This window comes from Numenius arquata, chromosome 3 (genome assembly GCF_964106895.1).
Source record: "Numenius arquata chromosome 3, bNumArq3.hap1.1, whole genome shotgun sequence".
Taxonomy (NCBI): domain Eukaryota; kingdom Metazoa; phylum Chordata; class Aves; order Charadriiformes; family Scolopacidae; genus Numenius; species Numenius arquata.
In genome coordinates this window covers 13966424-13993979 of record NC_133578.1, presented here as the reverse complement: position 1 = coordinate 13993979, position 27556 = coordinate 13966424, and the positions used below count along the sequence as shown (strand labels likewise).

Sequence of the window (27556 nt, the reverse complement as noted above, 5' to 3'; positions counted from 1 at the left end):
CCACTAATGCGAGTCATGCCTAAGGCTGCAGGGATAAGCTGCTGGGGCTGCAGCACATAGCAGCTTGGTGGGCCACCATCCTTCTGGAGCCCAGGTGGTGGTAGCAATGCTGGAGGACAACATCCACCACGTGCCATGTCCCTTTGGAGTGCCAGCAAGGGTGGTGTTGTATTTATGAGAGAGTTTTAAAGTAGCCATTGAGTGGAGGAGGAAGGGGTTTAGGACAGCCTGTCTTAAACAGTGGTGCAACACGGAGGGTCTCCAGTGGTGGGTGTGAGAGAGTCTGGGAGCATGGGGCTGTGTGCTAAGCCATGGAGCTCATCATCTAGAGGGGCAAGAGAGGCTTTCCTTTCCTGCTTGTCTCTCCTGAAGTTACAGCCCAAAAACTGCTTGAAAACCAGCAAAATAGCAAGAGGGAAAAAAAACCCAACTACAAAATGAAGTGCTTATGCCAGGATCATGGACAACTAAAGGGTAAAATTTACAGATCACACATAGGAGTTCCTAAAATCTTTATGTGCTCTAAAGTTTTTAGGAGTGTTAATTTTTTAATCCAAGATGTTCAGGAGTCAGTTAATCCTGCAGAGTGAAGGGAGGGAAGTTTAAGCTGACACAATGGCAGTAAAACTACCTGCACACATGAAACCAGTTTTCTGGTTTCCCGGACATTTTTCGGCTGATTCCACTAGTTCCATTAAGGTAAACAGATAGTGTCCTTCAGAGGATCTCAGGAGCTGAAAAATTTGCATCTGAAAATTTGCATGTGAAAAATTGCAGATCTGCATTAAAATTAGAAAGGAAAGGAGGAATTAGCAGTGGGTTTTCCCAAGACCAGCCTGAGGCCGGTGGTGCCAGGTTACTGTGTGGGTTCTGTGAAAACAGGAGTCACGTGGAGACATTTGAAATAAAACAAGTTAAAATGGGGTGAACAAAAGTATTTGCAGTCAGAAATGAAGCATGCCTCCTCGTTTAAGAGAAGCCCCATCTTTACATTGCATTTGGGACACGCATTTGTTGGCTTTTGGGAGATGAGACACATTTGAATTGTGCAGAACAAACGATCAAGCTAACAAAAAGTTCAGGAGCTGTTGTTTTCATGGATCTAATTTAAAATAAAAAAAACCACCTCAGGTTATTTGTGCTTTGGTATCTTCTTCTTTTGTGGAGCTTTCACTGGCACTTAATTCATCATTTGTAATGGGGTTAAAGCTGTAGCTGATTCTCAGATATGAAAATCTTTAGTCAGGACAGAAGAACTTGCTTGGGAGAGTCAGGAATTGGTGGATGTTAGTCCTTACCAGTGAGAGCTGGATGGGCTCTGGCAGACCTGCTGAGGCTTATCCATACTCACCATTGAAATGTTCTGGTCAGAGCACTGTTTCAGAACCAGTGCATAGAATAAGCACCAACTGGGGGAAAAAACACTCCCACCTCAAATGTATTTTTATTGGAAGTTTTTAGCTGACTCAGTTTTTTGTTTTGATGAGCTAGGTCATGTATAAGATGGACACATTGGTTTTATTTTTGTGTCTCACCTGTCCTTTAATCCTGGAAAGCCCTTTGTAACCTTTTATTGTACAGCCCAAGTTTAAGTGGGGAAAAAATGTATTTTGGTCCTGATCCTTTTATGTTTTCAACTGCCTGAAGCCAGCAGGATGTAAGAATACCCATCTCTTTGCAGAGCTGTGCCCTTTCTGCCTGTACTGGCTGCTCCGCTAGATGTAGAAAGCCAGGAAATCTCTGCTGCTCGCTGTTTACCTTTGAGCTCTGCCGAACCGTCGGCTGCTTCCTCGTGGAGCTGATTTTGCCTGTTTTGTGAGTGGTGACCAGAATCTGGTTTTGTTTTATGTCCTGTAGGGTTGCTGAGCTGGAAGATGCACGTCTAAGATGGAAACTTCTGCTTCAACTGCTGCTGGGAAAAAAGAAGGGAAAGGTGCAGTTCTGGAGGGGAATGGCTTTACGGAGACGGGGAAGAAACCCACTCCTTTAGCAGCTGCAGGAGCAGCAGTGGCACAAGGAGGTACTTTATGTTTTCCACACTTTGAAAGCAGCAGGGGTGTTTTTCATTAGACTGTAAGAATTTAATAAGTACGGTGGCATCTGTCCTCCTGTGAACACGCTGAGTTTATTGGGGTTCTCGGCCGTGGGAGGTCACAGGAATGGGAAGCTGTGTCACCGTGTGGCATCAAAACGTCGCTGCACTGTGGGAAGTCACCGCCGCTCCTAGAGAGCTGGACTGGGGTGAGGGAGAAGATGGGTGGTGAGAGGCAGCCATCGGAGAGTTGAGGCATCCCGTCTCTGTGTGGTGTAGGCAGCACGGTGCCTGCTGCTCCTCTGTGGAGGAGGTAAAGGGTGGCTGGCTGGAACTGGGGGAGCACCCTGTTATCATGGTCGGGGAGGGGTGCCCTGTGCCGCCTGTCATCCTGCTAGTGAGCTAAACAGACTGCACCGTCTTCAGCCATTGCTGATGGGATTTCATGGTTAGGGAGGAATTTGGGATTGGCCGGCCCCCAGTGCAAGAAGGTTCACAAAGAAACCCCACTGTTTGCGCCGTTCCTGTTCATGTCAGAAATAGCCCAGGTGCTGATTTCTTTTTCTGATGGTGTTTCTGGTACTGCTGGTGTTGAAGTCAGTTGGGAATCTCTCTTGGACACCCATGGACATGGGGATGTTTTTGGTGGGTATAACACCAGTGTGCAGATGGATGTGCAGGCGCATTGGTCCTGCCTCCTCTCGCCTGCTGCATCAGGCAAAATACAGACCCAGAACACTCTTGCCTCGCTGGCACACGTACGCTGGTGGATCTCCAAATTGGTGCCAGGGCCCTTCATGGTGGCTCCAGCTGCGGGCAAGGCTGCGCACTCCAGGGAGGCACCACACTGCCCTTACTGAGGACAGGGCATCCTGTCTGGACAGGGCGTAAGGAGGCACACTTAGAAGGGGTTACACCAGCTCGGATGTGACAAGAGACATCCCAGCTGTGTAAACTTTGCAGGCAGCTTTTTTTTTTTCTCTTTAAAATATACCTTATTGCTAGCCACAGTCTACCTCAAAATGAACCCTTCCCCTCCCTTTCCTTCACTGCAGGGTGGTTTCTGATCACCCCAGGAGAGCAGCACGACTCCTCTGTGGGCTCCTCTGTTTCTTACACAGCTCGGCGGGAGAGTTTGTGTTTTCTGTTGGCTGAGTTTTGAAGACAGTTCCCAGCCCAAATTACTTAAATCTGCTTTATCTATCCTTCCTTTTCAACACATTTGTTACCCAGTTTTCATTTCCACATTGACCTGGGAAGACTCAGATGTATAGAATAAGGTAGCAGCTGCTAGATTATAACCTATCAGATTAGTTCATGAGTGTGGTAAACTTTGTTAGCTTTTGTTAGCCAAAGGAAAATTTTTCTTAAAAAGCGCTAGAAAAATCATTTACACAGAGTTGTTTGGAGAGAAACACAATTTCATGCTGCTGAATGGGTTGGAGCTACCTTCCTGGGGAGGACTATGCAAAGTGGCAGAAAGGAAGGTTCAGCAGGTGGCAGAAGCAGGGGAAAGGCAGAGGCAGAAACATGCAGAAGTTTGCCATCCCTCAGCAGATTTTGGTCGCTGTTGAAGAAGCACAAGCTGTAGGAACCACAGAGGTAGCCTACTCAAGGTAATGTCTCAGTGACTGGCAGATCCAAAGGGCTGATTGGCACGAACAAAGTCCAAGCATGTGCTAAAATTCAAAACCCACAGATATGTTGATGTGAATAAACATCTTCTCTGCACTTGGCACTTGCCTTGGGAATGCCTCCTCTGAGGAAGCAGTCACCACGTTTCCAGGGATGTGATGGAAATGAGGATGCCCCCAAGGTGGAGTATCCATTGGTCCATTTGGCACCCCCAGAGGCTTGATTGGTTTTTAAGCATCCAGTATTGTATGTCCCATTGGCAGTGTGCGCTTGCCTTTGGAAAGAATGATTTACGGGCTCAATATTTCTCTTTTTATTAAGAGGAAGTGGAGAAGTAAGTGGAGGATTGTTTGAAGATGTCAGGAGATTCGTGATGAAAGCATTCTGTAATGAGATGTAAAGAGCAAAATCTATGTCATGCTGTGAAGAAAAGCGCTCATAAGTGACCTAAAATGGCTAGGAGTGAAGCAGGGTGTGATCGGATGCTGGCCCCTGGACTCTGCAGGTGATGCACGTGCTCTTGTGGTTTGGAGGGCTTTCCTTTGAATTCTGGCTAGACATAATACATGTTCCTGAAAGGGAGCAGCGCAATGCATGTGCTTATAAGTGGAAAAATTAATACAAAGTCCTTTTATAACATCAGTTAATTTCAAGGTGTGATTTAGCAGACGATAACAAAAAGGCTGGGTAGCGATGAGACTTGGTACTTACTTGGTATTCATGCTAATATAACATATTTGCTTCACTAAAGTAGTGTAATTACTCATAACAGGCTAGAAATATACATATTTGTGCTTATATTCTTACAGAAGAAAGGAAACGAGGCATGGAGATTAATTACAATGTTCAGCTTGAGGAGGGGAACAGCATTACAGGGAGGGCCTCTGAGCTCCCCACCCTGCTTTGGGGCCATACGAACAAGTCTTTATTCTCATCCAAGACAAACTCTTGATTTTATTTATTGTAGAGGTTTTACTCTTTGTACTAGCATGTGAGAAAGTGGCAGCAAGGCGCAGCTAGTGCTGCAGATCACTAAGCTGCTCTCCAGAGCCAAACAAATGTAATTTGCAACACATTTCTTCTCCTTTATTCTACTGAGTCACACAGATGGAGTGCCAACATAGCATGTTTCTCAGATCATAAGGTTTTCTTCTTCCCTCGTAGAAATGAATAGATTCATAAGGTTTTATTTATAATTAAGGTAATTGAAGCAATAAACTGAATATTAGTTAAATAATTGAAGAATAGCTATTTTATTATTATTTAGACTATATTATTATTATAAGGTAATAATATGCGTAGTCTCCATTTCTAGTTCTCTTGCTTTGGATATTTGTCCCAAATGTTTGCAGCCTTGAACAAATCAAATTATAGCTGTAGGGAAAGACACTGGTATTGTTGATGCTGTCAGTGGAGAAGAGTCCTTTCATACTAACAGTCTGTGTCTCGTATTTTTAGTCTACTGAAGCTGCCATTTTAGAGATCTTCTGTGACCTTTTTTTTTATAGCAACTCATTGATCAGATATTCATAAATTGGTCTCAAAGAAATGACATCAGGGAAGTCTCCTAATTTTTCTATTTTTCCGTAAATCATGCCGGCCAAGGAGTCAAAGCTCCTCTCTTCTGTTTCAATAGGTGCGCGCTCGTGTGTCCGTGACAGAGATGGAAGCTGGTTTTAGTGACAGTATGTAAGACCTATAGACATCTAGATCTGCAGAAGAGCCTTTCACTTTCAATGCCTCCACTTCTGGAAGGGCAGCTCATAACACTTCATGTTTAGAAAACGCTTTTGCTGAGTGCAAAAGTGGAAAATGCTATGTAGGGTAAGAGGCTTTGGAGCAGAGCAGCACGTGAGCGAGACTGGGCTGGGTCCTCCAGGCCAGCGCTGCCACATCCTTCGTATCAGCACACACGAGGAAGCCCAGGCACGCAGCTGGAGGAGAAATTTAAATGAGCTACTCTTTCAAAGGCAGAGATATTTAGGAAGATGGGTTTCTCATCTTGTAATAAAAATTAAATGAAAATTCTCCTAAATGCTAACTGCCTGACTTTAACAAGGCCCAGAATGCACCTTTCCCTCTCCACCCCACCCCAGCATGACACAAACACCAAGTTCCCAAATTGATGGTGTTTATGTTTGAAACATTTTTCTGATGTCTGGCTCTGTCAAGACTAATTTTAGCATTTCTAAAGCTGGGTAAAAATACAGCCTCATTACTTTGATGTCAGAGCATAGTTTACTATTAGTATATTCTGGGGTTTATCATTTTAGTCATGTTTAACACGGCTGCAGCAGGCATGCACTATTAAATCTGGCTTATTTTACATTCCTGTCCGAGATTATTTATTTGGAACAATTTCCTCTCTATCAAAAGACACGGCTAATGCTGAGTTTTAATGTGTTATTTACACACAAAATAACCTATTTACAACTCAGTATCTGCCGCAGGGAGAATGAATGGGGCAGTGCTCCCTTCATCCTGTTGTATCTGAGTTTAACAATCTGGATTGCTAATAGAACCATTTATCACGGGGTGGTAATTTATTTTATGTTAGCTGCACAGGTCTCCCTGCCTCTGATCTATGGAAATACTTTGTATATAATGAAGTTCAACAAGTCATTTGGTGTAAACATGGGGAAACCAAGCTGCAGAACCAGTAAGACTCTGGCTACAATTTTTTTTTTCCAGGAGGTAACGACTCTCCCCTGATATTAAGACTTCAGTTGATGAAATACAGCTCTTCGACCCGTGTATGCTGTAAGGGCAGAGCATGGGCCTTTTCTGCAGTGGATCAGAGATTGGGATGGAGTTTGGTCACCTGATTTATGGGCTGGTGGGAACGCTCAGTGCTGCAGAAGTAGCACACTCAGCCCTTTCATAGGCAGAGGAGAAGGGCAGGGAGCACCTCCCATTGCTCTCCAGAGATCTTCTGTAAGCAAGCCCCGAGTGGCGTTGGCAGGGATTCCTTGTGCAGTTCTGCTTGTGTCAGTGCTGGATTATGGGAAGACCATGTAAATGAGGAGGAGGAAATGCCAGCATCCCGACAGACCTCAGCGCACTGAAAAAATATATAGTTTGTGTGGCCTGAAACTCAGACAAATTAGAAGAACAGCCTTTATGAAATCATCTCCTCTGTCCACCCTGGAGGGGCAGGGATCTTCTCGAAAGAATGTTTTTCATTCAGTTCACTTTTTCCAGGAAAAAGAATATAACCAGTAGGAGCACATTCTTAGATTCCCTTCTCTGCATTGCTTTGCTGTATACAACTTAAAACTTTGAGATATGTGGTTAACAGAAAAGTCTGGGCTGCCCCTGGGAGGGAAGGGGGCAATTGGTTAAAACAGAAAGAAGGGAAAATGCTGTAATTTAGACTGTCTCATTCTCCTGACAGCTGCGCTCTCTGTCATGTGTCTACTGCATATAACTCAGTGGCCCCCTCCTTGGATAGGGCTTCAGTGCAACACTGCTGTAAGAGTGACAGCAACCAAGAATCATATTTCTTCCCTGAACGTTTCCCTCAGTGTTAAATAAAAGTAATTACTTCTGTTAGATCTTAAAGGGTGTTTCTTTGCTGCCATAGCCCTTCTGGCTGGCCAGGTGGCCTACAGGTCTCTCTTGGGTACCCACTCGTGTCCCTTTGGGAAGCCAGAGGTCTCAGATGCTTAGACTGGTGCAATGCTGAGGCTGTTCCTCAGTCACAGGATGTCAAGGCCCGTGACTAGCTGCCAGCTTTGAATTACGCTGGTCGCCTGGCACCTGCTCTTTGGAACAGTTTTGAAGAATCCATGTAGAGGTGGATAAAGTTAAAGCCATGCTGCACCATTTTTATGTTCAGTGAGCAGTATTTGGTGTGCGGGCATGGGGGAGAGCACTCCCCCATGCAGCAAGAGAGCAGCAGGTTTACTTCTTTAGCCATTAAAATTGCCATAAACTGCCACAAGAAGCACATCTTTTCTTCTGCCTGCCCTCTTTCCTCTATCCATGGCTTGCAACGCCGAGTCTCTCTATTCTCTTCTCTAAAATAGTCAGCAATGCAACTCAGTTGGGTAACCCTTTCTTTTATTTAATCAGAGATTGGAGTCCTGCTTTGTCACTTGTTTTTTTCCCCTTATGGGGGAAGCCTCCTTCCCCATCCCCTATACTGGGTTTCTAGTGTGGTAGCCAGCCCTGTGGGCAAAGGTGCAACTTCAGAGTGGATAACCATTAACGTCTACAGACTTTTTGGTTCACGTTGCATAGCCCTCACAGGTGACACTAGAGTCCATATCACCAAGGAATTTGATGATGCAGCAACTTCATAATATCAGCCAGCATTTGCTGATTGTATACAGCTCCCTCAAACTGTCATACCAAAAGTTCCTACAATTTCAGCCCATTACTGATGCCAAGATACTTTGAAGACAGCAATATAATCTTATCCCTAACCACACTGCAGGACTGCATGCCGACTTGAAAAGTTTTTATGAGTTTAAAATGAAAAAAGGTATTCTTCACAGGCTCGTTCTGGCACTGATGATCCCAACCACTAAGTATCACCTGAAAGGCCTTTGTATTTTGTGTGTTATTATTATCAGTAATAATAGTCATAATAACAATAATAGCTTCCACTTTTCTATTATATTGTAAGCTCCAAAAGTTTATTCTGGCAAGTACTGATCTATCTTCTGTGGATCCAGTTTAGGCTTTGGTAAAGTTCCTCTCAGAGGATACCTAAATATAATCTTTTTAACTGATGCTAAACTTACCTATTTGTGGGTTGCTCATTTATAGTCAAGTAAGAAAATCCAGTGGTGATAATGGATTATATTTATTATGATGCTTTCCTGGACTGTCTCCTCTGTGCTGCCAGCATGTCCCCATCGTTTTTTACTCTCTTTAACAGCTTTTTGCCTGACCATCTGAGAATTCGCACGGGTTTTGTAAATTAATTGTCCTGATGCCATCCATTAACTATGTCATTTGAGCCTGCCACAGTCATGGGGGACCAGGAACGAGACTTGTTTTGTCCGAGGTTGGCTGCCTAAATGTTAGGTGTCTAGTTTAGGAATCCTTTGCATTAGGGTGAAGTAAAACATGTTGTGGAGATGCCTGCTTTGTTCCCTTGAGGGCTTCATGCCTGATTTGAGGTGGCTAATGTTATGTGGACATATCCCAGTCTTCCTGACTTGGCAAAAATTGCGGAGTGGGGTTAAAGCAAGGAGCCAAGGTGAGACTAGATTAATGCTTTAAAGCCCTTCATTCACGTTCTTCAGTCCATAGCCTGATGAGCAGTCTGAGAGCACTGACTGCCAGCTCTGAACTGAAATCTCACTCTGTGGCTTCTCAAGTCAGAGGCAAACTCAACACCCAAGTGTCAACGCGGCCAGGGGAGCTGCTTCCCAGAGCTGCTCCAGTTTATATCAGCACTGACAAAACTAGTGTTTTAACAGCCTGTTCAGAGGGATGGGCAATTTAAAATCCCCACTAAAAAGACAAGAAAAAAAACTAGTAAATTCTAAAGGCTACAAAAGACTCCTAAAAATAACCCAAGTGGAGGAAGGCTATTAATGCAAAAGTAAATAATTATGTTAGGGGAAGCAACTAGAGAGGGCAGTTGTGTAAATCACTTTAAGGGGAACAAGCCTTAGATAAAATCCATTCTTTTATCACACAGATTAAGTCTTCCTTTTGACGCTAAATAATTGATAGGGTTTGGCAGAGCGTTTCATGGCTGCCTGCGCGGAGCAGTGGGACTGCTCCTGGGGTCAGACAAATGGCAGAGAAAAATGTTCTTAGAAATGCTGTGCATCCAATACCAGCATCAAGAAATGGGGCCTGTATTCCCAGCACTTCCTAAAGAGTTTCTGCCTGGCCTTGAGAAGACAGCCATGCACCTTGGAGCAAAAGGAGGACTTGGGGTTGCTCGTCTCCTCCTTAAAATGCCCCTCAAGAAACCAGGTGGTGTGTTTTCCTGGTTTCATGTGGCAGTTAGCGAGGCCTGTGAGGACACAGACCATTCCTCCGCACCATTATTTTTTTTTTTTTTTAATTAGAAAACATGAATTGTGCTGTGTGGTAGCTTCTGGGAGTCCAGGTTGTGTGGGAGGTTCTCTTACCTTGATCAGCCCCAATAGTGTCTGAATACTTCAGCCTATTGCACTTCTCTCCACACATGAACATCCTGGTAAAACAGGGAAATGTCATTGCTCTTGGTCTGCAGACACGGGGCATGGAAGATTTTCCAAGGCCAAAGTGGCTGTAATGGTTTTAGTTGTTTCAGAGAGATGTCAAGAATTGGTTGTCTTTCTGACTTTGGAAGTTCATAGGCGGCATATATGGGACATACCATGGTGGTATGGAAGACTTAGCCCAGGTGCTTTGGATCACCATATCCACTAGCCTTCCTCCTTCTCTCAATGATATGCCATGTAATCGTGGTCAAATGACTCAAATTCTCATGGCCATCTGCCAAATAGGGAAGTTGTTTCTTTCCCTTCAGGAGAGTTGAACACAAGTTGTCTATGCGTCACATAGTGCCTTTGAGAGCATCACTCTGCAGCAGTCAGTACCATTCCTTTTGGTTGCATAAGGATATGAAAATGTTCAGTAGCACTTAGGATTTTACTGAATTTAAACTCATTTTTGACCATGCTTTTGTCCAGTACCTAGCACAATGGGCTCATAATTAAGGGGCTACAATTTTTTTCCAGAACTAAGTGGGGCATAATTTGCAGAAACCTTAAATCCTGAAATAAATCAATATACCATGAATTCTGTGTGGGTTCTATGTTTGGCAGGATGAGTTCTCTGATTGTAATAGTGACGACAGATAAAGCTCAGCCAAGATTGTAAATTTAGCTCTTGAAGGAATGAAGTGGATATAGTCTCTTCATTCTAACTTGTTTAGGATTGTGTTAAACCCGTGAGTTTACATGTGTTTGGCAGTGACCTGCACTGGGTGTTCTATGACTCTTGTAGTGGTGTTGAGCTGAAATCAGGCAAACCTTTAAGGAAACAACTGAGCAAAAGTTTGGGCACATAGGCTGACCGAGTCCAAAACGAAAATAAATACAAAAAAACATTGAGTGTGATCCCACATGAGTACAAATGAAAAAGTTTTCACACAAACTTGTCTGAAATTAATTCTGCCTTTTCTACAGTTTGTTAGAGAACTTCATGGTTTTTTTCTCCTTTTCTTTTTTATACCTCTTCCCTTCTCTTGGAATCTCTTGATATTTTTAAGACTATATTCCATTAAAAATGTTTCCAATTGTAAGTAAATTATAAATAAGAACAGGAGTATTGCAAGCAAAATATTTATATTTACTGCCACTAATATCTGGTTTTTAAAGTACAGCCCCATTTGCAGGGATTGAAAGGTGCTGTTTTGGCCAGAAAGCTGTTCTCTCCTTTTACATGGATCAGCTCCTGACTCTGACAGATTTTCAAAAAAATCACAGCTTGCAACAGATGTATCCCCAAGTAAACAGTTAAAGTAGATGTTTTGATGACTTCAGTTGTATTGATGTAAAAGATCAGTGTCTGAGCATTCCTGAAAACTATCCAATAGAGGAGGTATCTTCCTGTAAGCCCCTGGCTTTATGTGCACTGCTTCAACAATAGTTTAATCATTTAATCAAAACGGAGACACTTCCGCACCTAAGGAGATGTTCCGAGCCTAGAGAGAGTGGTAAGAGCTCAGCACTCCTGACACTGGGTCCAAAGTGTTGGGAAATGTTTATATTTTCCCCAAGTGAAATCTTTGCTCTGTTTGTGAGGGGGAAAAATGACCTTTCTCTGCTCTGTTTTTCTGTCTGGGGCTCACCTCTGGGTTTATGTCTGCTCTTTGTGGGGTGGGGGAACCAAGCAGCTGCCGCTTCTGCATGCTGGCTGTTGTGAATACCAGAGTCCTGCATGAAAGAAGTGCCTTCTTCGTCAGGCTTGAGGTTAAGCTAAATCTTGTTCATATCAGTTCACAGGTAGAGCTGGTGATGTTCTTTCTGAGACATTTACAGCCACACTTTAAAGTAAAAACAGAGAAACACAAAGGTGAGGACTTTAGGCATTGGTTTGCACGTCCCATTTTAACGAGAGGAATTATTATGTGTTGTGGGAAGCCGACCCGACTCCCAGAGGCTGCTTGTGTGAAGATACCCAATTTTTTGGTGGCTCCCTACAGTGAGGGCACAGAACTGAGCCTGGAGAAAATTAGTTTCAGTTCCTGATCCAGCCTCAAACTTCCTTCATGATTTTGGGAAAGCTGCTTGACTTCCCTTCACTCCTCCTTTTATATAATGAACTGACGTTGTTCTTTGGGCCTCCAGGCCCATCCATCAGCATCTGGTTAGCATGTTTATGGCATTGGTCATACTGAAGCACTTAATGGGTCAGACTTGCATAGAGGTTGCCGTCCCCCCCTCCCCACTGCCTGCCAGAGGGTTCTGCTGCCCCTGGGCACTGTGTTACAACGGTGACCTTGTTCATATGTCTGAGGTGTCAACCTGCTGCTCTCAAAGGTGTCCAATAAAACAGATTTGCAGAGTTAGGGAAGAAAGGCATTTTGAATATCTCTAGTGGAGAGACCGTTTAGGGATGCATAGAAATTGACTGTATTCCAAGGGGTCACACTGTGCTCTGGAATAAGAAAGTTTTTCACATATTCTCACCTGGCAAATTCAGTTAGAGAATATCATGTTGTTAATAGCTGCGTAAATCTTTTGTACTGAAACAAGAGAAAATGAATTTTTCCAGTTTAAGAGGGTTCCCTACATACGTGATCTATGTATGGGTGAGGTTCATCAGATGGTTTGCTGAGGTTCAAGTACCTGGACAGAGTTTTGGACGGACCTGGATGAATTCACAGAAACTCTGCAGAGCTTCAGGGTTTCACCCCAGCCCTAGCAATAGACAGTGATTTTAGCAAAGTGTTTTGTAATTAGATTCTTAGGAAAGGTGGTGTTCTGGGGACCAGGTGACGGAAGGAGAAGAAAATCACTGATGTGGGATGACAGCTTCAGAGAAAACCTTAGTTTCATCTTTCCTTCTTGTTAGCCTTCTGTGCACGTGTACTCTCTAATACTGTAATAAGCTCCAGAGGAGCTGGCAATAGCATTGTTTGGTGCAATTTTTTCCCTTTGGAAAACTCTGGGGGAATCTTCGTGTGCTGTTACAAAGACGTCCTTAAAACATCTTTACTGCAGGGTCCTGTATTTCAAATGCTGGAGCAGTGACTCTTAAAATAGGTATGAGATGGCTGAATGTGTGAAAAACATTTGCATCTCTTTTTCTGAGCTCTGTGCATGCTGCATCACTTCTGCAAGCAAGCTAAAAGGGTTGGGAGGGAAAAAAAGAGTTTTGCAAATTTCTGTGCTGCTTTTAATTCCACTTGAAACAAGGTCTTAGTAGCTGAAATAAGATCCAAGGCTATCTTTTGGCCACATAGAGTCACTGACACTTGAAACAGGCTGGATTTATATGCAGTTACTAAAAAATATATAGCAAAATGAAAGTCTCAGACACTGAGTTCATGTGCATTGCCCATTGTAAAGATAAGTAACGGCTGTTATAAGATCACTTAAATGGTTACCTTTGGGACATAAAAGGGATCTTTGAAGACAGTAAGTCTTAATACAGAAATGTTTACTCATAAAAAATACATTTGGAATGGGGGAGGGGAACACATTTCCTATTAATGTAGTTTTTGCCTTTTATGGCAGGTTGTAGCAGGTCTTTAACCTCTGTAGCACTTGAGCGGGGATAGAAATGAGCTTCTCTAAGTATCAGCCCAAAGGGCCTTTCCTCACTGCCCGTATCTGCAATGTCTCTTGTAAAGATGGTTTTAGTTTATTCTTCCTTTCTGTGACCCAAATGAAAAACTATTCTTTTCCAACTTCAAAACCTTCCAGTAGTTAAGTCCTGAGGGCAGAATAGAAATGTCCTCCTGAATTTTGTTGACTTAACCTTGCGCTTTGTGAGGTGTGGGGCTGGTGGCCCAAACCATGCTTAGACACTGGGAATTTGAAGGCAACGGCAGCTGACTTAGGCATCAGAACAGAAGAGGGAATTGGCCCTTGAATGCCGTGATTGTAGATACCACAAAGGAGGGATGATGTTTCTGCAGATGCTCGCAACGGGTGCAGATATGCGAGTCCAACTTTCCTGATCAGCCCCTGGGTGCATGTGAAATGGATGGTGGATCACAGAAGAGCTGCATAGTTCATGATGCACAGAGGTAGCCAGGTTGCATGTGAGTTTTCTGGTAACAGTTCTGCAGATAGCTTTTTCTAGACAATTGTTATGCCCTTAAGTGAGGCAAAAGGCGATGTCAGCAGCATTTGATCAGGGCTGTGTGATCCCATAACTAGGGAGGACATGATTTATGCTTCAAACTTTTGCAAAATTATTAGTACATCATAGAATCATAGAATGGTTTGGGTAGGAAGGAACCTTAAAGATCACCTAGTTCCAACCCCCTGCCATGGGCAGGGACACCTCTTGCTAGACCAGGTTGCTCAAAGCCCCATCCAGCCTGGTCTTGAACACTTCCAGGGATGGGGCATCCACAACTTCTCTGGGCAGCCTGTACCAGTGTCTCACCACCCTCACAGTAAAGAATTTCTTCCTGATATCTAATCTAAATTTCCCCTTTTGGGATACGACACAAGGTGCCAGCAGCCTCAGAGTGGTAGAGAGAAGGTTAGAGTCCTTTATGGAAACCATGGTGGATTATGGTCAAAAGTCTTTTCTCAGATATGATGATTTACAAAGCAGCAGAGGTAGCCTGGAACAGAGGTGCAGGAGGAAGGCTGAGTTGTGTAAAGGGATTGGAAGGCCTTTGCTGTCCAGAGATGTGAGGAGCAAGCCTGTAACAGCAGGATTTGAGCCAAAAGACACAATTTTGTGGGATCTTCAAAAGGAGAACTTGGTAGCAAAGAAAAAATTGTGAAGTGTTTGAGTGGAAGAGTTACGCACTCATAGATGCATAAGAAGGAAGTGGCTGGGTGCACAAAAAGGCAAAAGGTAGAGGAGTGAGAAAAAAAGTTCATGTTTCTTATGCAGATGAGGTTACCAAGCTGAGATGACTAGATTTCTGATGAAATCTAGTCATCTTTTCTCTAAGCCCATGGCCTAATGCTAAATTAGCTCTCCACATGCCAGTGACAGGCAGGACTATTGGTGGACTTTGTTACTGTTATTTCAAAACATGATGCTCATCCAGGCAGCTATCCTTTAGGTAAGTAACAGAAATTAGGTTTTGAGTCACATACTGACCTGTCTTTGTAGTTAGTACAGCATGTTCTGGTCATGTAATGAGACAGAGGACAGATTAAACGAAAGACAGGCAAGATTTTCATTCAGGAAATTGGTATGGTAATGACAGATATGGGATCTTGGCATGTTTCAGATAGGCTTCATCTAGCTTCTTCAGGTAGCAGATACAAGCACGGTGCTTGCTTATATTCATCCAGTCAAGCATGAGGAGGTAACAAGTTCTCCGGGGAGGCTGGTATTTAATTTCTGCCAGATGCCTGCCAGAGAATACTAATACAGATCCCAGGTTTAATGTGCCCTGGGAATGCAAATGGTTGGTAGAAACATGCCTGGCCCGACAGCCACATCTCCCTTAGCTCCATGGCAGAGCTGCCTGGGTTTTCATCCCCTGCTATTTGGATTGTAAAAGCAATGGCTTGGTCAAAGAAGCCTTTGCTGACTTTCCTGCGAGATTTTTTGGAGGGTTAGTGAGACGTTGAGGTTGCCATCAGGGTATCACGCGGATGGGTAAGGGGAGTGACAACATCAGTTGCCCTAGACATCAGTTGGATCATCCTCTCAGGCAGGACAAGCCAAGTGCTGTGACGCAGTGAGGGCCACGGGGAGGGTTTGTGCTCGAGGAGCACTTTGGCCAGTCCCTGGGTTGTGTGTATCCCCCCCGAGATCACAGCGAGGGCAGAGGGAGGGTGGCATGCCAGCCTGCCACAGCCCTTGTAGGAAGAGACAGCTTGTTCTCGGGCTGGAGCGGGGATAGGACTTCTATGAATCTGGCTTTCTTACCAAAAAAAGGAAAGAAAAAACAAATAACCCCTGCAAGGCTCCATATAAATCAGGGTAATAAAACTGCCTGTGGTCGTGATCAAATTATACGGTCTAAATCTATATAAAAGAACTGGAGCAGGCTCAGTCCAGCATTAATGTCCTCCTTGCTGTAAGCAGTGAACAGGGGGTGAAGAGGAGAAGGAGGAAGAGGAGGGAAGGCAGGCGCTGGGCTCCTGGCACCAATGCACCGGGGAGACAATTTGCTGAGGTGGTTGAAGTACATGTTTTCAAAATTTGTTTGTGTCCATAAGGGTTTGAGAAGAGGATGTCGTCTGCTTACTCGGTAACTTGTGTGTGGCCTGCAAGTGGTTTCAGATGCTTGGCCAAAACCAAATAATCTCTCCTTTTAGGAAATTTGAAAAGCATGCATGCATCCCCAAAAAAGAACGGAGATTTGCAGTGACATCCCCTGCTTCTGCCGCAGCGCCTTGTGTAATCGTGGCACCACATGCCAGCGAGGTGGGGAGAGGGGGATTGCTGAGCCCTCTCTGCTAGAAACAGAGACCAGATATTATGATTTGGGCTTTCATGAGAGTCTGAGTTAATAGATTGTTTTTAACAGGAGAAAAGACTACTGAGGTATGTCGTATATCTTCAGAATTCAGCTGAATGCTGCAAAAATGTCCAAATTAGGACATGGTACTTACTAGAAGTGAAATAACAGAACTAGTGAACTTTTCACAGTGAGAAGAACTTGCAGATAAAGTTGAAATTTACGATGGTGTAGAAGATTTTTAAACTGAAGGTTTTGGCTTCTTTTCTGAGTACCCTGGCCACGCTGACAAGTTTATAAATCTCTGGTCTTTGGCTAATATCTTCAGGATCCTCAGTGTCCTACTCAAAAGTGGTAGCTGCCTTCATTATTAATTAGGGTCTGTATTAGGGAAGAGTGGTGGGAGCAAGAGGGGTCTTTCAAGCCTGACAGCCTCTGCTTTCAGAGGAAATGAGTAGAGTGGCTGCATTCACGCAGCCGGAGAGCCGGAGGGACACCCCATGTCTACACAGCAGCTGTGCGGGGCCAGCCAGGAGGTGTGAAAGACTCGTAGGTTGCAGGGGAAACGTCAAATCTCCTGGGGCCAGTGGGGGGAAAAATAAAAGCCAGGAAGCTAAAACCAGTAGCAGGTTTAGGCACAATCCATTGAAGACCACTGCAGACTTAGATGAAGGAAATGGTACCAAGAAATTTAATAACCTGTTATATTTATGTAGCACATTTCATCCTCAAAGCATTTTACGAACTTAATGATGTGCAAACTATGCGCGCATGTATCCTTTCATCTGCCAAGGACTGTTGCTGCCTTCGTCGTGAAGCCTGATGGTGGCTGCTTTGCAGCATCACAGCAGTATACGACAGCAAGTGGAAAATGCCTTAAGTGATTGAATTGGGAGCAGGCAACTTTAGGGAGGCAAAACTTAACCTTTGGGCAAGACAGAGGGATTCAGAACAGTTGTGCTGGCAAAGGGGGTGTATGGCAGTATCTTCTGTGACTGCCATCAGTCAGTGATTAATCTTTAAGACATCCCACCAGAGAGAGCTTTCTTGAAGGAAATCTGGAAAATTAGCCTTAGCTGGCCAGAAACCTTCAGTGCCACTTGGCAGTCTCCCACCTCAGAAAGTACTTGCTGACTCTGACTTGCGTGAGCTGCTTTTCCACCTGAGATCCAGTGGGATCAAATAACAAAGTTCTATGGATGGTGGTGTGATGTCCATTTCTTAAATTTTCCCACTTACTGGCATTCTTGTCTCAAAGGAAGAGTGATTATTTTTAAAAAGGGTCAATAAGCAAGAATTATAAATCCTAAGAGATGTACGAGTTGATAGCATTTCAAAGTTGTCAGGAAAGAAAAATACATACCACACCAGCAGCTTTGCCCCTGTTATCTTCCCAAGGAAGTTCTGTATTTTCAAGCATGATAGTTTTCAATGTCACCCACCCTGTAAGAGTTTCTGTGTGCCATCTAATCCCCCAACTTAATGAGTTCTGCAGGGATGCGCCATGATAGCTAAAGATCATTTACCTGAATTGCTTTTTAATTTCTGGAATGGGAAGCTGCTTGTGCAGCAGGATAATTACATTATAATTTACAGCAATCCAAAATCAATAAATTTAGTCATATTGGGATAGAGAAGGAGGGTGAAAAATCCCCCCACCATTAAATTATTTCACACTCTGTACTTGATGTTCCAAGAACTCAACAATAAACTTTGGGGGATGGGAGAGAGAACCACCAGCTTCCTGAGACTGGTCAGTAAATCAGCTTTGTCCAGTGATTTCTATAGTGAAACAACACATGCTTGTGTTTGCAGAAGAGGGCAAATACAGCAGGCAATGTCCTCTTTCTGTTTTATTTTAATTCCAGAGTATTAAAGGGGAGAAAATGCTTTGTACTCTCTGAGCCCTTATTCCAGTGGGGAAAAGCTGATGAACCATCACCAGCTGCAAGCTAAACCCGGGCATCCACCCGAGCTTTGCTCCCCACCAGAATGTAGCCACTACGGGAACTGGTGGGTTTTCAAGCTCTTCTTGTCTTCATCAGGATGAGATTGGAAGCTTTTCTCCGGGTTAATATTTTTGCCATGTACAAGCTGTTGGGCTTATTGCAGGGAGAAATTAATGAAAGGCCGTGAAGTGCGTTGTAAGGAGAACAGGCTATGTGGCCACTGTGTTTCCTGAGCTTCAGAGCCTCTGCTCCTCCATACCCCATACCCACCTGAGGGACGGTCATTTTTTTGGAGTCTTCAAAACCCAGCAGTGCTCTGGCTGCTGGAAATACTAAGGGAGGAGGGATGACCTTTGCAACGAGAGGGTTGGTCTTAGGACCTTTGTATCTGCTGCCAGCGCCTTTCTGGGGCAAGCCAAGCCCTGGCAAGATCAGTGCTGATCTAGCTGACCCCTAGGCCACCGGGCTGGCAGCATCCTCAGTGCTCCGTGTTTTCCAGGGTCCACCCAGGAGTCAGGTTTGGTTCCTGCAGGCGGGAGCGATGGCAAATAGACACAGGTAGCCCAAATATGCCCTGCATGATTTAAGAGAAGTATTATTTGAGTAGACAGTTCAAAGGGGTTGAGTTGGGCACATGGAGATTAGAGCTGTGGTTTTGGTTTTGGTTTTTTTTCCCCCTCTGTTTTCTTTAAAAGAAAGCTTCCTGGTTGTATTAAATCTCACCCATTTCTTCACTGAGGTATGACCTGCTGAATTCATCTAACAGGAAGATGTATTAGGCGTTTCTGGACTTCCCTCACTCAGTCTGACTTGATTTTATTTTTCCTTTGAAACCACAGAAAAGCTGTCGATGCTGCACCCAAAAAGGGATGTTGTATGAAAGGAAATCACTTTGTCTCTTGTATTTGAGGAGGATTATGATCTGGCATGACCTCATTATGGGTTAGGCGAGGATATTTCTGGAAATACTAATTAAATACTTTTTCCATCCCTTGTGCCCTTGTAGCATGTGTAGACTTTATAACAAGAAAAAGAGAAAAAAATCTGTCTGCAAGGATTTTTTTTTAAGCCCTTTCTCCAGTCAAATGAAGGAAGTACAGTTACAGTCATAGTAGCAATATTAGAAGCTATTAAACAAAGTTTTCTTAGTTGTGATGAACTAGAGGAAAATAATTATCTGAAAGAAAAGAGTAAAGCTGAGACTCTCCAGGCGCTTTTGTCTATGCTTGACTTTAGGAGTCTGAATAATTCTTGTAATTTCAGCAAGACCAGCCTGGATTGCTGAAAACATCCTTCCTTCTGTGTGTGTGTGTGTGTTGGTTTTTTGTTTTTTTTTTTTTTTCTTTTAATTTGTTTTCACATTCAGGTTCAATGATCACAAGCAGTAGCGCACAGCCCCACAGACCAGCTCGTCGGCAAAAGCTGGTGGTGAGCTGTGGCACAAAGGGGAAATCCGCTACACTCCTGCAGCCGTGGAAGAAACTACATGGCACCACGTCCCGATATATTTATTAATGGATATCCTCCTGCTATTTCTTACGGTGGTGTCCTCCTTCTAGGCTTACCCTTTTTGCTCCAAGAGCCGTGTCCTTAACTTGTGGCATTCCGGTGCCTTTTAGCAGCTCTGAATTTGGCCCTGACCGTCTGAGCTGTTTCCTATTGAGGTCAGTGGGAGTCTTCCAGTTAACTTCAATGGGAGCTGGACTTGGCTGGTGACAAAATGTCTTTAAAAATTGCCTTCAGCAAATAAGCTTGTAAATGTTAGCACTAAAATAGCAACGTGCAGGCCCAAATATGTCTGTATTGAAAACACATGCTGTCGAACAGATAAAAATGCATTCTTACAAAACCTTCAATCGTTACCAAGTGAAGGTTGTAAAGGTATATTTTTTTCTTGATTGTGAAATGATTTTGATTGTATATTTAGCACTTCGGTTCACTACCCTGTTGTGTGGTACTTCATATAAGGTTGAGTCTAACAAGGTGAACCCCTGGCTTGTCTGGAAGAGCAGTCGGTATATTTCGGTTTTGGTTATTGTTCTAAACCCAGGGATGTGGTGGTTCTTTTTTTCTGTGAATGTGAGATTTTCTTCAATTTGCTGTATTCCACTGGTGTATAACAATATCCAGTCCTGCATTTTGTTTAAAGTCTCATTGCCCCTATGGATATGAAATGGGACTGCTATATTGGAGCCAGATGAGGGAAATGGATGCATTCTCATGTTAACTTCAGGACTGACTTCTTGACCTGCAAGAGGCCAACCTTACATTGTAACATCGCAAATAGAGAGATGATGTGAGGGAACTGCTCACGTTTTTAAACTTTTTCTCTCTCTATCGTTCCCAATGGTTAAGGTAAATGAAAGCTCTGGTTAGGGTGGCTGGGACAGAACGATGAGTGGACCATGGCGGGTCGCTCGCTTTGCGCCGCTGGAGAAGTTTGTCTGTCATCAGCATCCTAAGTGCTGCACTTGAGAGAGTGATGGTTAAGGCAAAGGGGGCTGGGTGATGGCTTAAATGCCTGTTGTAAATTGTCGAGCCCCAGGAGTGGATTGATAACAGATAACTTGATTCAAGGCAAAGCAGGGGCAGCAGTGGAAGTGGTGCCTCCATCAGCCATCCCAAGCCCTGCTGCCTCTGCCTGTCAGTGAGCCAGCAGCACCTGGCCTTCGGCAGAGGGAAATGAAAAGATTTTATCTGGGATCATCTGAGATGACTTGTGTAACCATCCCCGTCCTCCAGATTCCAGTCTGTAATGTTTGAATACTCCTCCCAGCCATGCTGGTGATGCAAACCCTGTTGTTGCCTTTGTTTCTGTTTCTCTCATCAGAAGCATCTCTTTGCAGGGGTCAAAATCAAAGCTCTTCCTATGAAGTCTATTAAAATAAGTTGAACCTGACTGCCCAGAATAGGGAACAGGAAAATCTTTGGCAGGGTAAACCCTCTTGGGGAGCTAATGCAAGCTGGAGCTCAACGGATAAAACATTGAGATGGGCTGGAGTTTGCCAAGACAAACTCTTGGACTTTTCCAGACCATGTCCTCCCCTCCCATGGGACACGTTCACATCAGGGGGTCCTGCTGGTCCCTGTGGGTGCTGGCAGAAGCACAGTTTTGGTGCTATTGGTTTGGTGTGACCCCCTTTCCTCTTGTGGGAGGACTGCTGAAAGAAAATCTCCTGTTAGTCAGAGCTTGGCATTTGTATTATCTGAGAGAGGCCTCTCCTGCCTCATCTGCGTCAACAAACTACTCCAGTGGAGAGTACAGTTTATACCAGCGGAAGGGCTCCTCCTGCAGCTAAAACCCATTCTCCAAACCATCCTAGTCTACACAGGAAAATGATGTTTTCCCGCTCGCTCCTTCCTTTTCTTAGCTTTTTTTTTTTTCTTTTTGGCCAGTGCGCCTGTCTGTGCTCAGGACTTCAGGACGGTAGAGCAGCGTGTATGGGAGAGGTACCAGGATCCATCCTGGTGCAAGGGAGCTGAGGAAACCCGCAGTGCTTACCAAATTGGATGTTGGGTGGCCAGTCCAGTCTGAGCCCATCTAGAGGAGAAAAACATGCAGAGGCTCCTGCACATAGATTTATGCACGTCATGACATTTTTTGGCTTTGCAAGAGAAGGGACCCCCATCTTCCCTTTAGCCAAGGAGGCTTTTGAGAAGCCCAGACCTTCCTCCTCTCCAGCTCTTGAGGTGAAATATGTCTGTACCTTTGGGTAAATGCACTTATAGGATAAAGGTGTAGATGGTTCATGTCCTGGTCACTGCTGTGGCAGCATGTAGTGAAACTACAGCACTGCTCAGCACAGACACTGAGTCCAAGCCGATTATGTGAAAAAGTAACATATGAGCAAATTCAGGGTGAGGCAGAAGAACAGTATGGGATTTAAAAATCTCAGCCCTGTTATTAATTTCTCTGGAAAAGGTGAACTAATGATTCTGCTTTTAATTCATTAGTATTTAGGCTAAAAATACGTTGGCTCAGAAAGAAAAGGATAGAGTAAAGGGGAAGATGTAATAAAATCTCCCTCCTCCTCTTAAAAAAAAAAAAAAAAATGTTTTGCACAAAGCAAAGACAATTCACTGATTAGAAATGAAAGTTGTAGTCCCGTGGGGCCAGGCTGGAATTACTGCATACCACTTGCCTTTGAAATCAAGGCCTCCAACCTTCTTAATGTCCAGGTGGGGAATTCCGGTGGCTTTACTCTAATCCAGGCAAATCTGAAATCCAACCCTGTTGGGAGGAAACAATGTGGGAAACAGATTCATCTTGATCTCGGCTTTGTGCCTTGGAAAACGATTAAGACCAACTGTTAAGCAGCTCCTGATAGAGTTCACAAACCTGCCGGCCTCTGTGTGACACAGATTTCTTAGTTCAGGCTTCACCCCTTAAAATAACAGATGGAACTGATCCGGTTAAACTACAAAGTGGGTTTCCATTATTCCCCAGTTGTTAAAATATTATTATGTAGTTGCAAATGATTTTTAATATGATTGTTTTGCTGCAATTATTTTTTTTTTTTCAATTTCTATTGTTACGTTAAAAAAAATCAAACCCAAACAATTCAGGGCTGCTGACAGGCAGCCACGCTGACTCCTTTGAGACCGATGCCCTGAGACATTAAATCCCATGCAGTACTGTGGAGGTCACACACATGGTCCTATCAAACTCACGCGGTAGGGTTCCTTCTATACCCTTTTTCCTGTCCCGATCTCAGTCAAGATAACTGGTTTTATAGTGGCTTTTGAGGATTTCAAAGTGATTTAGAAAATCAAGCCCTTTGAGGTAGAGAAGTATCCACGTTCTGCACATAAATAAAAGGGGAAAGCAGAAAAGCTGTTCTTTGTTAAAGCTTATTTTGGCAAATCCATGAAGAAAATGAAGGACTCGCAAGTCCATCTACCAATATAGTTAGATAAGTTTCCTCAAGGGAACCTGCTTCCATGAGATTTCAGACCTGGTCAATATTGGAAGGACATCCTGACCTTGCAGAGGCTTCCTGAAAATGAGCATTAGAAAGTTTTGAGGTCTTTATGCTCCTACAACACTGGTTAAGGGAAGGGGGTAAGAAACTAATAACTAAACATTCATGTAGTCTTTGTTATTTTTCTTACTTCTATTAATTGCAAATGGTTACAGTCAACACCCATGGGTAGCAAACCTTTCTGCTGGTTTGATTCTCGGGTAATTTTGCAGGTGGTTAATAACAGATTGTGAGTTTTGGCACCTGACTATGCTACTTAAGGGTGGGATTTCAAAAGCTTCCAGTGGAATTCAAAGCACAGATCCCTCCATTCCTCCCTAGCAAATAGACATTTTATTCTTTACAGTGGATTTATCATTATTGCAGTTTTGGCAAGGATGTATCAGCAAATTTTGTTTAATGTCATTCCTCAGCATTCCATTACTTAAAAGGCATGGGCAGTTTTGTTCCTCTCCCTTCCTTTTTAGACAGCACATCCAATAGGTGATTTTTAAAAGCGCAGTTAAACATGCAGTATTGTGCATGCCTTTTGCACTGTGTCGATAGTGAGATAGTCTTTTTTTGGAGACCATCGATATTTTGCTAAAGCTGTGTGTGTCTATGTATGCATGAGCATTGGCCACCAGTCCTGTTCCATGCTGTAGGCATAGTTGATGTCTCCTGGTATGACCAGGAGGAACTAACAAGCCAGAAAAAGATCCAGTCTGAAAGTCGGTTTCAGCCTTATAATGGGGGCAGGAAGTTTCATCAGTTTGTCATGGGCAAATGTTTCTGCCGTTAGTGGGGTTCCTTGAGGTCGGGTTTATTTTCCTCTTTACCAGCCCCATTTTCCCCAAATACTGCCCCATTTCACCTCTTGGAGGTTGCCCAGAAAGTTTGTCATGGAACATTTGGGTTGAAACTGGAGCTTTCTGGTTCGTAGGCTGGCTCGAAGAGATGACTGCAACCCCATTCCCAGTGCCCAGCAGGGGCAAGGGGTGGGTGGCAGAGCTGGCACCTCCCATGGGCACAATGTCACTGCAGCCCCAGCAGGGCAGAGATGGGGGGGTAAAATCTCCTGCTGATCTGTTTTAGGGTGGAGGCAGGGCTGTGCTAGGCCACCTGCAGTTGGTCCTGCTTCCCTTTGCTCCTCGTCTGCAGGGCTTCAGGCTTCTTCTCCACCAAGTTGCATCCCTACCCTGCAAGCATCAGTGCTTGGCTTCTATGTGCACTTTGGGGGTGTCTTTTCTGAGTTCAGTGATATTTAAGCATGTCCTTAAAGTTGAATTTGAGCACAAGAGTTGGGCTGAATGGGGATGTCAATGTAAGAAATAAATGCTATAAGGTTATGGCTGATTTTGCTCTTCACCTTTGTAATTTTGTAGAGTTGCTTGGGTGTTTCCTTCTTACGTGCTGGGAATGCAGTAAATAAATGGAGAGTGTAAAAGAGGGCTCTGTTAGCACCATGCCAGAAGTCCAGTCAAAAGGTCGAGGAGAAGTTGGAAAGAGTTTGAGAGAGATTAATGTCTGTAAATGACTAGGTTTTTATGTAGCAATATACATATTTAATTTATGCTTGCAGCGACAGCAGTTGCATATGCAAAAGCAGGCGTGCAATTACATGTGCACTTCTGCTTGGGATTCCAGGCCTTAAGAAAGAAGCGATTATCATCATAGATGAGTTATACTGTAACGGCTCTTCGTGTCGGATAAGGAGCATCTGTATGCCATATTATGCACATGTGAAACTATTTTTATTATATTCATTTGATTTCCATGGGAGATTGCATAGTAACCGTTTGCATTTAATGGCTGCATAGAAACTTGTCTCGCAAAGGGTTCACCATTTATGTACATGGCTCTTGATACGCAGAGTGTACCTAGATGGTTGACATTTAGATGCGTACAGTTAGTATTTTTACAATGAAAAACCCAGTTGGTTTTCCGCAGAGGAGATGTCCCTGTGAGATTTTGATTGTAATTACAAACATGCAGCTTGCCAATTATTCTATTCGAGTACGTTTCTTAATGAATAACAAATCTGTTTTGATAAGAGTTAGTCCTCTGCTCATTGATTATGAAAGAACGATTGGAGGTTAAGGATATGAAGGGGCTTTTGCAATTGCCAGTGTGACATTTCTGCTTTCCTTTATTTATTTATCTGTTTTGAACAGTGATTTCCTCTTAGGTTTCTCCCCATGATAGAACTCTTCACTTTTCACAGGATGTAATTTCCTCATTTTCCTGGTTCTTTTAAGGCTTAGCAAAGTATGGTTCAGCAGTTCAACTGCTATATTGAGCTACCTTCCTAAGAAAAGACATGCACAAGACTTTGCCTCAGAAGCAGTGGAGTATCTAAACTTCTTCCTTTCCCAAGCTCATCCTTTAACTTTGTTATTTATTGTTATCCGTGCAGATGCTCAAGTCTTTCATGACTTTTGCTGAATTCTTGTCCACACTAATTTCTTATGGCAAAGGGTTCCCCTGAGGAGCCATGTGTCAAAATCTCTTACTTTTGCAAGAGGTAGTGAGCAGCGCATTACAACTGACCATCTCGATTTCCAGTTGAGACTTCATTTGAACAGCCACTTTTGCTTCTGGCTGTGCTTTTTCCGGGGCTCACAGTTTCCAATTTTCAAATTGCCTCTGTCACAACCAGGAATATTTCTAACTAAAAAAAAAAAAAAAATTCAGGAGGGAGAGTGCATTGGTAAGCAGCTTTTCATGGTTTTCATTCTTTGCAACACAATAGTAGGATAAAGAAATTACACGGGGAGAGATGGATTCTAAATAATTATGTTGATTCAGTACACAGAGATATGCCAAGCCTTGCCACAGAGGTACTGCTGCTCTGTTTAATGTGGCTTTTACATAGCGCAGAGGGAGCCCTGTGAGCACCACAACAGGCTTTCAAAGTCTTTTAAGGGCTGTTCCAGTAGACTACCAGTCAGTCCCCTTCCACAGGAAGTGGGGAGGATAGGAGGATGCAGAAGACTGCAAAGAAAATTAGTGTACGTTAACAGAGTGTGAGAATTTTTGGTACAAAGTTTAAGGTTATTTTTGGCACTGGTAAAGTAAATGTTCATCTGTGAGTTTTGTTAACTGAATATTTAAACTGTAGGGGTAGTCTAATGTTGATTTATATCTCCTTGGTGGGGCTTTTCTCATTCTTTTTCAGGCTCTAGGTTTAATAATAGTAATGTTCTTGGCATATATGTTAGATAATGGTCATCATATTTTGCTGTCTCCGTAGGGACACCGTGAAAATTAATTAGCTAGTGTTTATCAGGGAGGACGCTCCTATCCCCTTACTCCGACTAATTAGTCTCTGAAACCTGTATTGATTTAGCAAGAGTGTTCCCAGTATAGGATGATGCTATCCAGGGAGAAGACCATCCAAGTCTAACCAGAAGTGCCTTTGGGATGACACATGCTGCTGGTTTCCCAGCCGGCTCTGGGGAATATATTGACAAATATCTGATACTTGAATGTATAACCTTCCCTGCTCCAGGTTCTGCAGGATGCATTTATTGACACTGACTATCACTCTCCATGGTTTGTTAGACCAAATAAAACATGACTTGGGGAGGAAATCCTCAGGTTTCAGGGTCTGAATGTTGGGGAAGGTATTATCTACTATAGGTTAATATATGTATAAGTGCGTGTGTTTGGGTGCATAGATAATGTCTGTACATGTTAGATCATGAGAAATGTACTCCAATATGTGTATTTTTTCCTGATCTAACAAGTACAAACATCATCTGGTGGTAAACGCACCAGTTTGTAATTGCATTTAATAAGGGGATGGCCTGGAGCCAGGCACCCAGAGATCCCAGCACTGCTGGGTTTGAGAATGAAGCAGATGTCGGTCAGGGCTCTGTGATGTGGACGCATCCCTTCCCCGTGCTCCATCCCAGCGAGGGCTCTGGCACCTGCTGTGTGTGACATACGACAGCTCCAACTAGATTTTCAAACCAGAGAAACTGGGACTTCAGGCAAAAATTGGGCCAGAAGAATGTGAGCTGAGAGGAAAAATCCAATGACTAAGCAACCACCAGGTAATACAGTTCCCCGAGTTTAGCCGTTGTTCAGATAGCAGCAGCAGCTGAACCTTAGCAGCCCAGATTGCAAAACTCTCTCCAGCCCTGTGCAGAATTAGCCTGTCCCAAGGCCAAACTGCCACGTTTCATCTTGCTACCTGAACCAAAGGCAGCTCGCCCCAGCCACCTCATAGGTCTCAGTGCAGTTGCACAGCCCCTCTGAGCAAAGGATGACAGTGATGCATTTACACCAAGGGGATGGAGAGCAAACACAATCAATGGTGTAGAGAGCAGGCTGTTAGCCCAGGACGCCCCTGGTTTCATGGTTTGCAGCATTCCAGGCCCACAGGGCAGCCCCAAGAGCATATGGA

At 43.8% G+C, this 27556-nt stretch overlaps 1 protein-coding gene across 2 annotated transcripts in view; it reads left to right on the top strand.

Moving 5' to 3' along the window:
• The first annotated feature begins 1887 nt into the window (after positions 1-1887).
• GLI2 (GLI family zinc finger 2) overlaps positions 1888-27556 on the top strand; it is a 146152-nt gene continuing 120483 nt past the window's right edge. For both annotated transcript variants that reach the window (XM_074144877.1, XM_074144876.1), the window contains exon 1: positions 1888-2020. In XM_074144877.1, coding sequence (XP_074000978.1) covers positions 1888-2020 — 133 coding nt within the window. The remainder of the gene's footprint in view (positions 2021-27556) is intronic.